Source organism: Bos taurus, chromosome 19 (genome assembly GCF_002263795.3).
Source record: "Bos taurus isolate L1 Dominette 01449 registration number 42190680 breed Hereford chromosome 19, ARS-UCD2.0, whole genome shotgun sequence".
Classification (NCBI taxonomy): domain Eukaryota; kingdom Metazoa; phylum Chordata; class Mammalia; order Artiodactyla; family Bovidae; genus Bos; species Bos taurus.
The window spans coordinates 8,414,211-8,428,962 of record NC_037346.1 but is presented as its reverse complement, the minus strand read 5'-3'; the positions used below and the strand labels follow the sequence as shown (position 1 = coordinate 8,428,962).

Here is a 14,752-nt window from a genome sequence, read left to right as displayed (position 1 = left end):
TAAGCCGGAGGCTCTGGGCACCTAGACACCAAGAAGCTGCTCCGCGCTCCCCCGCCCCTCTTCAGTGACCTCCCCAGAGGACACATCAAGGGCAAAGGAGCCAGAACTCAGGCAACGGGACGCCACCTCCCTGCAGGAAAAATCACTTCTGCCTAAACAGGGACGAACATTTCCCACCCAACCACCATGGCCCTCCCCGCCGCCCCCACCTCCCTCGACACAGAGCGCCCTCTGCTCGCGTGAACAGAGCTGGTGCACAAACAGCGTATGCGGATGGGTCGCGCGCATGCGTGATGGGCTGGAGGGTTGGGGGCTGGGGGGAGGACCGCTCCCTCTCCAGCGTAAACACAAGATTCATTTATTAAGTGCCTCTCTGGCATTTCCTGTTGTTGTTTTTTTTTGCCTTCATCCTGCTTGTTTAATATTGCATTTGACATTCTCATTTTATAAATGGTAACAGAAGCAGAATGGATAGCTAAAATTAGCTTACGAGTGAGGACGATGCTGCAAATAGGGTAGTGAACACAGAAGCCCAGTTAATTCCATCCGCCCCTCCTCTCCCTCCCCCTCATGCTGGGGCTGGTTCCCAGTGGAGCTCAGTCCTCAGGCTGAGGGCGGGCAGCTGGAGGGAGGCGATGGTCTGGGTCTCTGCAGCACCCTGGCAGGGTCAGCGCCCACCCCGGCCTGGGGCCTCCTCGGATTCCCTGACCCCGAACTGTAGCCCCAGGTCGGAGTGGCCAACTCAGGACTCTCCTGCTCTCTGGCTCGCCAGCCACTCCCACTCAGAGGCTCCTGTTCTGGGGGTTAACCCCCCAAATGTGCCCCAATGGGAGGAGGCAGGCTTGAGATCACACCAGGCTCTGACATTAGAAGTGGGGTTTTTGTAACCTCCCCAAGGATGAGTCAATGGAAACGTCTGAGTCAGCTTCCCTGGGACCTAGAAAACCCTATCTGGGGGTCCCCTTCTGCTCTGCAGGCTGTGTGGCCCCCTCCTCTCAGGACTCCCCGCCGGCTGGAGCATCAAGAGTGCCCACCTCACCCCCTGCTGGCCTGGAGACTTGGGTCCCGGACCTGCCCAGGTCTGCACACCTGCCTCACTGCCCTGTCATCTGGCCAGGACCGCCTTACCTTAGGATTACATCTTCGTTCAATACAATGATTCTAAGAATAACGACAGTAAGAAGACCTCTCACAATGATAGAATGTGCTATGTATGGCCTGGTAAAAGCCTCCGCAAGCCCTAATTCCAGCAGTCTCCATGGTAGGGGCCACACTGCCTGTCTTACGGAGCTGAAGCACAGAAGCCTGCCCGAGGTCACCGTCAGGAGCGGGCAGTGACCGCACTGTGGGGTGTCGGCAGTGAGCAGTTCACGGCACCACCGCCGGGAAGGCCTCTTGGGTGGACAGCACCCCATGCTTCCCTCCACACCTGCTCAGTGCTCGGAGCCCCCTAAGAATGAAGGCACTGCTACTTTCCACAGGCTGCAACCCCAAACCCCGGCATCTGCTTGCTGGCCCCCGCCCCAGCTAGTAAAATGCTGCCTCAGTAGTAGAGGACCTGGGTGACCGCCTGGCTGAGAAGCTCCTCTTGGGTCCATTAAGATAAGCAGACCACCTGCTCTGAGCTACAGCGGATGAGGCCAGGAGTTGAAAACTGCGGTCCAAGGCCAAATCCAGATGCCACTTATTTTTGTAAATAAGGTTTTAACTTCAACGTAGCCATGCCCATCGGAGAAGGCAATGGCACCCCACTCCAGTACTCTTGCCTGGAAAATCCCATGGACGGAGGAGCCTGGTGGGCTGCCGTCTATGGGGTCACACAGAGTCGGACACGACTGAAGCGACTCAGCAGCAGCAGCAGCCATGCCCATCATTAACATGTCATTCGTTGTGACAGAGATGAAGAGCCTTTAAGGCTTAAAATATTTACTATCTGGCCCTTGACAAAAAATTGATTGGTGCCTGGTTTAGGCCAAGTGGAAAGTTACAGTTACTAAGGGGGTTTTCAGGAAGGCTGATTTCTTCAAGGCGACCAGCTCATACACCAGACGAAAGAGCAGGCCAAGACCTCCCAGGGTCAGGGACTAAATCAGCATTTCCTACAGGATGCTGAGGGCAGCTGCCATCACCGTCTTTGGGAGGAGGAAACAGATGCATACAGGTGGGGTACTTGCCAACCACAGGGCAACCAGTGGTGGGCCTAGACTTCAGGCTTGGGACCACATGTTTTGGAGTCCTGGGTGCTTCTGAATGACCCAGTAGGTCCCAACCTGGGGACAAGGACATTCGACATCACTGGAGGGTCCAGACCATCACCCTGTGGATGAGCCTCACACACCTGCAGTCAACCCCCTGAGACACAAGTCAGAGGGGAGGCGAGGATGCTGAGAGCGTCTGCGGGTGGTCTGGTCTCTGACCATGCAAGGGTGGGTGCTGCAGAGAGCCCCAGACTCAGCTGGCTCCGTGTTCACTCCTGGGTTCCTTCCTCATGACACTGGATGGACGATTTATGACCCAAACCCCCACATTATCTCGTTAGCCACGATCCTCTCCGGAGCACTCAGACTTTAATGTGCACACAAATCACTGTGGATTTGTCAAAATGCAGATTCTGTTTTGGCACATCTGGGGCGGGGCCTGATACTCTGCATTCCTGACAAGCTTGCTTAACAATACATACATCGGATCACTTAAAGGAACAAGGAAAAGGATGCTTAACGGAATCCTATAGCAATCCCTGCATAAAACAAAACCTTGCCCTATATCCACCAGTCAAATCTGTCCAGATTTTTCCATGATGAGGTCTGTCTAAGGTGGCAGCAGCGTAGAGTGGGAAGAACCCAGGGCTGGGGCCAGAAGGACACAGGTTCAAATCGAAGCACTGCCCTTACAGCCATGGGCGGCGGAAGTCCCGTCCTGAGTGAGCTCTGCTGTCCGCTCTGTGCAGGGGAACAACCACCGAGTGAGTGTAAGCTGCCTGGTGGGCACTGATGTCCTGTAGCGGGTCAGAGCCGGGGAAGGGCTCGAAGTGCCCCTGCCTGGCACATTTCTAGCTGGACCCTGAGTCCTCACCCGCTGCAGCTGGCGTTGCCCCCCGACTCCTGCGGTGAGGGCTGAGCCAGGCCCGCAAGGAGGCCCAGGGCGGTCTCTGTCAGTCCCCACCTCCCTCCCCGCGGCTGTCGGAGGCCCTGGAGGCTGCACTGGTAACTACTCAGGGCCAGGCAGGAGGGGGGCATCACTACTGCACCTTGCTGGCAGGCTGGCACTGGGGCCGGGGGGCGCCCCTCCGGACGGTGCCCAGGTGGCCCACGCGTGCCCCACGTGCTGACCGTGAGGAGCCACGTCTGCCCTCCGTTCTGTGTCTGGTCGGACGCCAGGACCAGGTCTCGTGGGTCGGGCCCTGAGCTCGGGTTGCAGGGGGAGTGGGGAAGAGGCTTGTGGCCCCCAGGGACCCCTCAGAGGCTTGGCCCTTCTTCCCAGTCGGGAGCCTGGCCCCGAGTGAGCCCGCGTCCTCTGTGTGCCGGCAGGAGAACTTGGAATCACCTGGGCTGCTGTGTGGCTGCTGAGAGGGGTGGTCAGCGGCCCTGGAAGGCTGGTGCCCAGCTAGATGATGCCCCTCCAGGTTCCCTTCAGCCACGAGAGGAGCGGCCTACTGGGTACAGATGGGAGCTCCGGACTCGGGCCTGGAACCTGCTGTAGCCACTTCTGGCCATGTGGCTCTGAGCAAGCTGCCTGACTCCTCTCTCTGCCTCACCTTGCTTATCAGTCAAGCATACGCCCATGGCTGACTCATGTCAGTGTATGGCAAAACCCACTACAACCCTGTAAAGTAATTAGCCTCCAATTAAAAGAAAAAAATTTTAAACAATAATAATTAGCACCTTCACCAGGTGTGGGTGAGGATCAAACGACATCCATAATGCAAGCACTCAGGAGATGGTGGCGTTGGCTTCCCCAAATACCAGTGATCCCTGGGGTCTCGTGCGGGGGCGCCAGGCATGGCTCTGCCCATCCCCCTGCCATGACCCTGACCTCCCCAGGGTTGGGGGGGGGGGCGCATCCGGGAGAGTTTGTTCCGTCCGGCCTCTCTGCTTCTCTGCAGGTAGAAACACGTGCCCCCACATCAGCTGCTGGCTGTCCTGGACATAGAGAAGGACTCTCATCTTTTTTTTTTTTTAAATGCCCAGGAGATTAAACCACCAAATCAGATGGGAAATGGCTGTGGGAATGACGATATGCCTTACTGTCATGGGGTCCCTCACCTAACCTTTTCTTCATTCCACAATCATGTATACAGGGCCCACTGAGTGCCAGGCACAGGAGTGCCGGATTAAGAATAAGAAGAGCTGGATTCGAGTCCTGTGTTTGTGACTCAGCACGGTGAGTTCTCTCCTCCCTGTGGACAGGAGACAACGGTAGCTGCAGGAGCTCGGGGGTGTGGGGGAGGACCCCAGCACTCTGTCCCCGCGAGGCGTCCAGGAGATCTGTCTTCACAGGGCTGGAGCACAGTCTAGTTTACAAAACACTCCTACATACATTCTCACCGCCGCCCCTGTTTCTGCTTGGCAGTCTCTAAGCTCTCAGAGTCTTTCTGATCTCTCATTTGAATTCTGTCCACAGCACAGTTTAAATTCATTTCCTTTTTCTCTGAGTCTTAGAAGTAGACACCAGTATCACAGAACCCAAAGCAATTCAGGCTGTGGAATCCTCTCCCAATGTGCTTTAAATTCCACCCTTCTTCCGAGGACAGGAGCTTGCTGGAGAAGTCCTTTCATTGATGGCACTGTGGACCACAGCAAGAGCTAATGTTTATCAAGCCCAACCTGGAGCTTTTGCTCGTGGGGTCAACCCTGCACAGGCCCTCCTGTTACACTGGAGCTCAGCCAGGTGACCTAATGCTGCCCTGTCCAGCACCTCTAAGTTCCCCCTTCGGGCCTGGACCTGGTGGGTCTGCGCTGGGCACCTACAGTGATGCCTCCCTTGGCTTCTGTGATCCTGACCTGTCTGCCCCCGATTCATGCCTCTTGCCTATTTCCATTCTTGCTTCTTCTCTTAAAACCAGCCCCAGATTCCAAAGAAAACAGAGACCTCACACTCTGCACGCCATTACCAGCACCTGCCACTGTCGGCTTCCACCTTGGTGCAAAAGAAAGGGGCAAACGTGACAGATGGGGGACAACGGCTACAAACGACTGCAGGTTACCTGGGGCTGAAGCTCTAGTTTCTGATTGTCCCCCGTGTCATCTGGGGGGACCTCCCCACCTCCAAGCCAAATAATCGCCTGCACAGCTTGCCTGGTAGCCAATACCCCAAGGCCTGTGCACCTTCCCTACCCAGGGGGCCCAGGGGCCCAGGGGCATATCCCCTGGGCCTCTGTCTCCCCACAGAACAGTGGGGAGAAGGAAGCCCTTTCCGCCCGCGTCTCAGGCTTGTCGCCAAGCCAGTCAACGGTGAAGGGTTGCACATATGCATTTGCGGCAGCACCGCGAGGCCTCTTGCCAGGCGACATAGGGCCTTCCCGACGAACCGTGAAGTCCTGGCAGCACAGGACTGGAGGCTGCCAGTGCCTTGGGCGGCCCTTCCCCATCCCCCAGTGCCCAGGCAGGCCTCAGTGGAGTCTGGCCATAGCTGGCCTGGCTAGAGAGACAAGGCCTCCGGGCACTAGAAGCAGCTTTCTTTTTAAGCCTCGTCTCTCTAGTTTAAAAAAAAACCAGCAAGTACTGACCTACCGAGAGAGATCAGCTGGAGGGGGTGGGAGCCCGTGAGGGGAACTCGGTTATTTCTCTACCCCCATCCGCCCGGTACCATTTCAATGCCTGAGCTGATGCCTCCAACCCACAGGATGCAAAGAAACAGTATTTTCATTTCAGATGCATATGACTGTTAGGAACAATACGAACAATATTATTTTAGTGCCCTGGGAAAAAATTAGCAAGTCAAATATTGAATCAGGCCTGTAGCAACCACATGCTAAGCAGATTGCTTTGATCTTATCCACACTAAAAGCTCTATTATTGAATTTAAAGTTGGTGAACACATATCAGACCAATATACAATGTGTATCTGAATGCATGTTTCAGAAGCAAGGAATGTTTTGACTAAAGAAAGAGAATATCAAAGTTACAGCTGTGAGTGAACACATACGCGCCCTCCCTCTTTTCTTGGGGCTGGAGGTGCTGCTGGCTCTAAATGTTCTGGCTCTCAGGACCTGCTGACGGCTCTAGAAACACCTGCTGGGCTGCCATCTTTCTGGAGCCAACAGGAAGGGGGTTCTCACCCACCTACTCAATTGGAAGAAAGGCGTTTAGACTTCCAAGCTGTCATGCCTGAGCTGCACATGGTATGGCGCCCTCTGGTGGCCACTTCTCTGGGCGGTCGGTCTGCTACCCAAACTTAAATGATCCAACACGCTTCTAGTCGAGCGTGTCCTCTAGGAAAAGGGACTTTAGAAGGCCAAAAGGAGGCCAAAACAACCGATCATGAGGGTAACACTAGCTGATCAGAAGGAGAGAATGTTAATTACCCAGCAGGGCCTGAAGAGATAGATAATTTGGGCAATATACTTCATATCTAAGATAGAGCTCTCAAAAACCAAGCTAAACAGCAGATGCATACCAAGACCAGGTGTTGGCAAATTTAAACTTGCAGGTCAAATCTGAGTCCCCCAGCCACTTCTGTAGAGGCCCAGAGTCAGGAATGGTTTTTACATTTTTAAGAATTTTTTTTTTTTAATGTGAACCATTTTTAAAGTCTTTATTGAATTTGTTACAATATTGCTTCTGTTTTATGTTTTGTTTTTTGGAGGCATGTGGAATCTTAGCTCCCGGACCAGGGACTGAACCCACACCCCGTACACTGGAAGGCAAAGTCTTAACCACTGGACCACCAAGGAAGTCCCCAGTTTTTACATTTTTAAATGTCAATCACTTAATCAATAAACATTTGTGATGTGAAAATTACGAGATTTCAATTTTAGTGTCCTTAAACAAAGCTTAGACATTGTAGACAGACGTTTTACTGTCTGAACCTCCAGGGAAGTCACAAACAAAGCTTTATTAAACACAGCCCTGCTTATTCCTGTATATATTGTCTCTAGACGGTTTGTAGCTGGATAGTCAGTTGTACGGCCTGCAAAGCAGAAAATATATCCTATTTGATCCTTTACAGAAAAACTTTGTCAACTCCTGCTGTTCACAGAACTGAACTCTTAGTGTGGTCCCTGCGCCCACCCAGCGCACCTTCTAGCATGACCAGGCTGCAGCAGTCTGTAGGATAAGAGGTGTATATGGGGGAAGGGGAGGCATTTCAATGTAACCCCTACCAACTTACCATTTTTTCATTGATTTTTATTGAGGTATAACTGCTTTACAACAGTATATTAGTTTCTGCTGTACAGCAAAATGAATGAGTTATACATACACATCTATATCCCCTCCTTTTTAGATTTCCTTCCCGCCAACTTACCATTTTATTATTGATTTCATGGAAATGAATCTCACAGACTTTCTCCACAACGTCTTCATTCTCAAAAGTGACAAAGCCAAACCCTAGAGGAGAAAGGAAGGAAAAAAGACAGAGAGGAGAAGTTGAGTTCCGTTCCCTTTCTTTGATGTCCTGCGGTGGTGACCAGGCTCCTGGGAGGAGGGCAGGGAATGGATCCCTGGGTAAGGCCTCCAGCTTGAGGAAATGATTTCTAATTTGTACAGCGCACCCTTCCAACAGTGAGGAAAAGTTAATGATTTCACCCCCATGCGGCGGGCACATGTGGTTTACATCTGCCCGGAAGCAAACAGGAAATTTACGTGTCTGTTATTTACAAGGGTCAGAGCCCAGGGCTCCCGGCGGGAGGAGGGCGGGCGGGGGACGGGGACAGCAGATGACCGCGGGGCCACACTCGCCCTTTCCTCGATGGAGTGGCCAGCCCTCGGGTCGGCCTCCAGACGGAGGCGGTTATTTGTCCTTTTCTTCCTGAATTACTTCCTCTAATACCTCATCAGGACATCCTGAGGCCTGGAAGAAACGATTAAAAGTCTCAGGCCTCTGTTCTGCGCAGGCATCCTTTTTCTACTGTGGCTTCAAAAGCGCTGCAGATTTGGTGCAGTTTAAGACTGTTTGATGCCTGCTGTCAGCCCGTCAGCTATCTGCTGTATTTACTCGGCTGGAGGCCGGCTTTGCTAGACAAGCTGCACTGAAGAATTTTGGCAGCCGACCACTGCTCAGCATCCTGAGTGCCTCTCGCCACCTTCCTGCCCTCTCTTTCTTCTCCTCCCGCCCCCAACAGGGTTCAGCATGCTGCCCCATCTGTGACCCCACTGGGTAAGCTGCACTTTGACATACAGACCCACGGATGGGATGGCACCCCGCCCTGGATGAAATGAAGCCTCAGCGGCTGCACGCAGGAGCACAGGCAACCTGATGGGGAGGCCACAGACCCGGATCCCAGTCCTGACTCTGCATCAAATATATGTGTCCTCCTGGGAAGCCCCTTCTCCCCGCCAAGCCTCAAGGTTTGCACCTGCAGCCTAAGGTGGTGAGACTGCATGTTGGGACCCTTTCGGGTCACGACCCAAATCTCTGCTACGGGCTCAATGTTTAGTGGAAGTGAACCTGTTAGTTGCTCAGTCGTGTCTGGCTCTTTGCAACCCCATGGGCTATACAGCCCACCAGGCTCCTCAGTCCATGGTGGCTCAGACGGTAAAGAATCTGCCTACGATGCAGGAGACCCAGGTTTAGTCCTTGGGTCGGGAAGATCCCCTGGAGAAGGGAATGGCAACCCACTCCAGTACTCTTGCCTGGAGAACTTCATGGACTCAATGTTTGTGTTCCCCCACATTCATGTATTGAAATCCCACCCCAGCGGGATGGTGTTAGGAGGTGGGGCCTTTGGGAGACGTTTGAATCACGAGGGTGGAGGCCTCATGAATGGGATCAGTGCCCTTATGTAACACGAGGCAGCCTGCTTCCTTGCACTCTCTGCCCTGGGAGGACACAATAAGACATCCATTTGCAAACCAGAAGAGGGCCTTCACCAAAAACCTGACCATGCTGACGCCCTGATCATGGACCTGCAGCCTTCAGTATTATGAGAAACACATTTCTGTTGTTTGTAAGCCTCCCAGTCTATGTGTGTGCTAAGTCGCTTCAGTCGTGTCCAGCTCTGTGTGACCTTATGGACTGCAGCCTGCCAGACCCCTCTGTCCATGGGATTCTCCAGGCAACAATACTGGAGTGGCTTGCCATTTCCTTCTCCAGGGGATCTTCCCAACCCAGGGATCGAACCCAGGTCTCCTGCATTGCAGACAGGTTCTTTACTGTCTGAGCCACTAGGGAAGCCCAAATACTGGAGCGGGTTGCCATGCCCTCTTCCAGGGGATCTTCCCAACAGCTCAACTGACCAAGACACTATCCTCCCCAGAGTTATGAGCCTGGCCTAACACAAGCCTGTGTACACCAACCAGGAACACGAAAATCAGAACAGCTGTTTTAGTAGTATGATAATCAGTGCTTCCTGTCATGAGTACACATACAGATGCTCCCTTTTAAAGCTTCTGTGTCTACTCTGGGCCCCAGAAATCCCAGGTGGACAGAAAATCTCTCAGGACGCTCTTCTCCCTGACCTCCAACCATCTTTTAAGGAGCAGCGGAGGGCTGCTGCGGGCACTGCACACCTACATCCCAGCTCCCGTGAGATCTGGAAGATTCCTTGGGGAAGGAATGGAAAAGGCCACTCCCTGCTCTCAATCTCCAGTAAAACAGAGGGCAAGGATGACCACAGAATCAGCTATCACAATCTTTACGATGCTATGTAATTTACTATGCTCTCTGTGCTCAGTCACTCAGTTGTGTCTGACCCTTTGTGACCCCGTGGACTGTAGCCCACAGGGCTCCTCTGTCCATGGGATTTTCCAAGCAAGAATAATGGAGTGGGTTGCCATGCCCTCCTCCAGGTGATCTTCCCTACCCAGGGATCGAACCCAGGTCTCCTGCACTGTGCAGTCTGAGCCATCAGGGAAGCCCATGTAATTTATTACCAAACACCAAATACCAGGTCGGTGTTCCAGCCTATGCAGCTCAGCTCAGGCCACTGTAGACACGTAAGGCTGGAGGTGAGACCCATCGTGAGGGGCACGTACAAGCCTTTGCCACACAGGGTCAGAGTTGGCAAGTGTCTCCCAGGGTCTTTGGATACAATGTTATTTTGTTTAAAATGAGGCCCAACAGGAAACAATTCACCAGGTCCATACAGCGCTCTAAACCAGGGCCCTGCAGAGAGCGCTACAACACTGGCCTTCTCTCTAACCCTTGGTCCGACAGTTACAGACAGCGCTGGAGGAGACCACACCCAGAGGTAAGTCTCCGAATGATTTCTCTTTGGGCTTTGTTGTGATGGCTGCCCAAGTCCCCCTTCAAAGGGGCCTGAAACGATGGTTAGCACCACCGACTCAATGGACATGAATTTGAACAGACTCTGGGAGATAGTGAAGGACAGAGGAGACGGGCATGCTGCAGTCCATGGGGTCACAAAGTGTCGGACGCAACTGAGCGACTGAACAACAACATTCTCATCCAGGCAGGAGCTGCTGCAGCACGCACAGGGAGGCTGGCGACGTTCAGGCTAATCCCCTTCCTGGCCACGCTTCTGGAACCCAGATCCTAGAAGAAGGGACCAAGGTGCCATGCCTTCAGAAGGTCCCCAAGGGAGGGAGAGGTGGCACGGCAGAAGATGCAGGAGCCTTCTAGACTGGCTTCGAGGACAAGGGCTGGGCAGGGGCCTTACTCATTCTGGGTCCCCAGGACACACAGAGGCCCTAACACACAGCAGCGGGTGGCTGAGCACGACAGAACAAGCCATTTCTGCTCCTCCAGGGTCTGAGCGGCCGCCTAACCGGCGTCATGGCCTTCCCTCGAGACCGACTCGGGCCCTCCTCGGCCATAAACCCGATCCCCATGTGCCAGGCACCGTGCTGGATCGTCCCTCTTCTCAAGGGACAGGTCAGAGGTTCCCACTTCTTCCCTGTACGGGCCTCCCCCTCCCTTGCCACCCTCACATCTAGTTCATGAGTCACTCTGGCGTCTCCTCTGTCTCTGAAGCCGCCCCTCTGGCCCAAACTCAGACCAAGGCGACATGCAAACCCTCAACATGCCAGGATGGGCCAGTTCTTAGGCAGGGAAAGAACCTCGCTGCTAATCAAGATGAACAGCGGCCCCCCAAAAGGTAGGTAAACATCCTACCCCCTGGAAACTCTGCATGTGATGTTATCTAGAAAAAAGGCTTTTGCAAATGTAAGTTCAGAATCTCAAGAAGAGATCACCCCACTGTTAGGGTGGCCCACCATCCAACAGCAGGCGTTCTGTGCCGTGGAGAGGGAGGTGAGAGACTCTAAGGGAGACGGCTCGTGAGGACGGACGCAGGGCATGCAGGGACGAGGCCGCCAGCCAAGGCAGGCCGGGAGCCCCCAGGAGCCGGGAGAGGGAAGGCCGGCCCCTAGAGCCTTCGGAGAGAACGTGGTCCTCCTGACGCTCTGATTTCAGACTTCAGCCTCCAGAACCGTGAGAATGAACTTCTGTGGCTTGAAGCCCTCAGTTGGCGGCCATTTCTCACAGCAGCCACTGGAGCTAAGACAGCAAGGTGCTGGGTTCTGGCCGCCCCCATGCAGAAGGGCCCGACGAGATCGCTCCAGCCAGACAAGGCACGCACTTTGAATGGAAGGCGGGAGAGTGTGGACAAATGAGGCGTGCCCATCTGTGCCACCGGAAAAGAAGGTGGGTCAGTGCCCGTCCAGGGTACCCCTCCAGGAGCTGGAGGAGACTGGTTTAACGTCACCTGGTGCCCAGGTAAGTCAAGTCTCCTAGAAGCGCTGGGTTCAGTCCCCTGCCAAGGAAACTGCTTTTCCCCACTTCTGCCTGGTCCACCACACAGCAACTATCAGAACTCCTGGCCCAGCGCTACTCCAGACTCACTGTCGCCCCGATTTCCCAGTCCCTGCCACCGCCCAGAGACAGGAAGAGGTGCGGAGGAGGCGGGAGACAGGAATTAAAATGCAGACTGCTGCACGGGGAAGGGAGGGGGAAGACACACAGCATCACTTCAGATCCTGGCTCCCCGCTGGTCCCTTCCCTAATCCCGAAGGACTCAGAATTCGAGTATCACAAAACTGATTTTCCTGATCACAGGAGAGAGTCTGGATTTCAAGCCTATGTACCTTGGACTCAACACAACTCAGCAATGTCAAGACTCATTTGCAGTATTTTAAAGATCTATATCATTTCAACAGCCATGTCTGTTTGGCCCAAACAGAGAAAACAAACTTGATTATGTCTAAAATATTTATTTATTCCATTTGGAGAAAGCAAAGAAGCAACGAAACATTTAATTATCAATAAATGTTATTCCTGAACGTATAATCATTTTTATCTTACAGATGCATCCTCATTTACAATGAATTAGCAACTCAGTCGGAGAAGGCAATGGCAATCCACTCCAGTACTCTTGCCTGGAAAATCCCATGGATGGAGGAGCCTGCTAGGCTGCAGTCCATGGGGTCGCTGAGGGTTGGACACGACTGAGCTCTTCACTTTCACTTTTCACTTTCATGCATTGGAGAAGGAAATGGCAAGCCACTCCAGCGTTCTTGCCTGGAGAATCCCAGGGACGGGGGAGCCTGGTGGGCTGCCGTCTACGGGGTCGCACAGAGTCGGACACGACTGAAGCGACTTAGCAGCAGTAGTAGTAGCGACTCAGTGGTGAGCACTGCGCCCTCCCCAACAAAATAAATTAACCTGAGGTATGAAGGGCAGAAGAAGGAAGTCAAAAATTTGGGAGGGATGTGGCAGTGGGTGGGAAAAATCCTTTTTTTGGCATCCAAGCCTTTTCCATTTTTGAAATTAATTTTTTACTGAGTAAAATAAACGTAACATAAAATGTACCCTTTAGCTATTTTTAAGTGTACAGGATGGTGACATTTGCTCACTCATGATGTTACACAACCATCACCACTCTCCAGAACTATCATCCCCAGAACTCTTCCCCCTCCCAGAGCAGAACTCTATGCCCTGAAGCAATGTCTCTCCCTCCCTCCCGCAGCCCCCAGTAACATTTATTCTCCATGAACTCACCAACTCTAGGCACTTCATGGACTTGGAATCATACACTATTTGTTCTTCTGTGTCTGGTTTATTTCACTTAGCATACTGTTTTCAGTGCATCGCAGTCTTTTGAACAGTCTGCCGAATGTACAGATTCTACATAAGACCCAGGAGGCTGAGGAGTACCCTGTGCCGTCAGCTCTTTCATTAAAAATCTATGCATTTTTACAGTCCTCTGCTTAAAACTGGTATTCTCAAACAATAGGAAGTTATTTTTTTGTTTCTTTTTACAGTTTAGTATCTCGTTTCTACATGGAAGACTAAACATGCTTACAGCTCAACATGGTTTTTGCCACGTTTAAATTTAAGATGCATTTTAGAAATTTATGTATCAATGTTTCCACAGTATTGTTTGCTAATTTTTAAATAAAGTCCTGACCAGTGTGCATTTGCGATTATACATGTACTTACTCTTACCTAAGCTGATGAGATCTTCTCCGAGTGGCGTTTCAAAAGGAACGTGTACAAAATTGGCCTGCGGACATGGAAGTCTGGGGGCGCCTTTGCCCTTCCTGTTTGTGCCAATGTAGAACTGCTCTGTTTTCTTCCACAGTATTTATTGCTGCATTTCTCAGCATAAACCTATATCATTGTATTTTTTACAAATAAATTTTTTTTTGAACATAAGGGAGAAAAAAAAAAAGGAATGGGAAGGACTGATTATTTCCCTGTCATTTTTTTCCAAAAGACAGCCTTGCAGAGAATCAGAAATGGAGTCTCATGAAGGTCCATCGGACACATAGCAGCCAGGTGAAAAAACACGCAATTATCCTTGCTCAAAAGCAAGGGCCCGGTAGTGAGCTGTGTGCCCCAGGAGAGTGCCTTCACCGCTCTGGTCTCATGGAGAGTCAGCAGAGCTGGGCTGGCCTGCGTCGGGGATCCTGCTCTGGTCCCTGCCGGGGCAAGGACTTGGACACACAGAGTCTGTGAGGGCTCTCACGCCAGCAGGGCCCTCTGGGGAACCGCTGTGAACACCCCTGCTCAGGGCATAGTCTCTCTTGGTCCTAAGAAGGTGCCATGCCAGAGCCAGAAAACATTTCAAAAATTAGTTAATTTGGCTGCGCCAGATCTTAATTGTGGCACGTGGGATCTTTGAACTTCATTGTGGAAGACGGGATTTTTCGTTGGGGCATATGGGATTTTTAGTTGCAGCATATGGGATCCACTTCCCTGACCAGGGATCGAACCCAGGCCCCCTGCACTGGATGCGTGGCGTCTTAGCCACTGGACCACCAGGGAAGTCCCTTCCCGAGGGGTGTGAAGTCGTCAGCCACCATCCCTAGAAAGGAGAGTGGCACAGGGCCAAAATTTGGGGGAAAACAGGATAGTTCCCCAAAGAAACCCTCTCCCTCGTCATCAGCAAAGGATACCTGCCTGCCTCTCTCCAAGTCCCCACGTTAACCCTACCCGCACTTCTGAGGGATGCCAGGAGTCAGCAAAACTGGGACAAGGAAGGTGGTGGGAAGGTGAATCCCAAACAAAACGGGATTTAAAAACAGACATATATAGGGTAGCAGTGAGCATTTAAAAATGCAGTTCTACAGCATTCTCTTGAATGAAGCTATTATGGAAACTAACAAGTAGGCTCTATTTAAGAGATAAGCGT

The 14,752-nt window shown here is 52.4% G+C and overlaps 1 protein-coding gene across 13 annotated transcripts in view; it reads right to left on the bottom strand.

The window, feature by feature from the left end:
- The window catches only part of MSI2 (musashi RNA binding protein 2), a 405,753-nt gene that overhangs the window by 68,876 nt on the left and 322,125 nt on the right, over window positions 1–14,752 (bottom strand). For all 13 annotated transcript variants that reach the window (XM_059877826.1, XM_059877828.1, XM_059877829.1 and 10 more), the window contains one exon: window positions 7,465–7,547. In XM_059877826.1, the coding sequence (XP_059733809.1) occupies window positions 7,465–7,547 (83 nt within the window). The remainder of the gene's footprint in view (window positions 1–7,464; window positions 7,548–14,752) is intronic.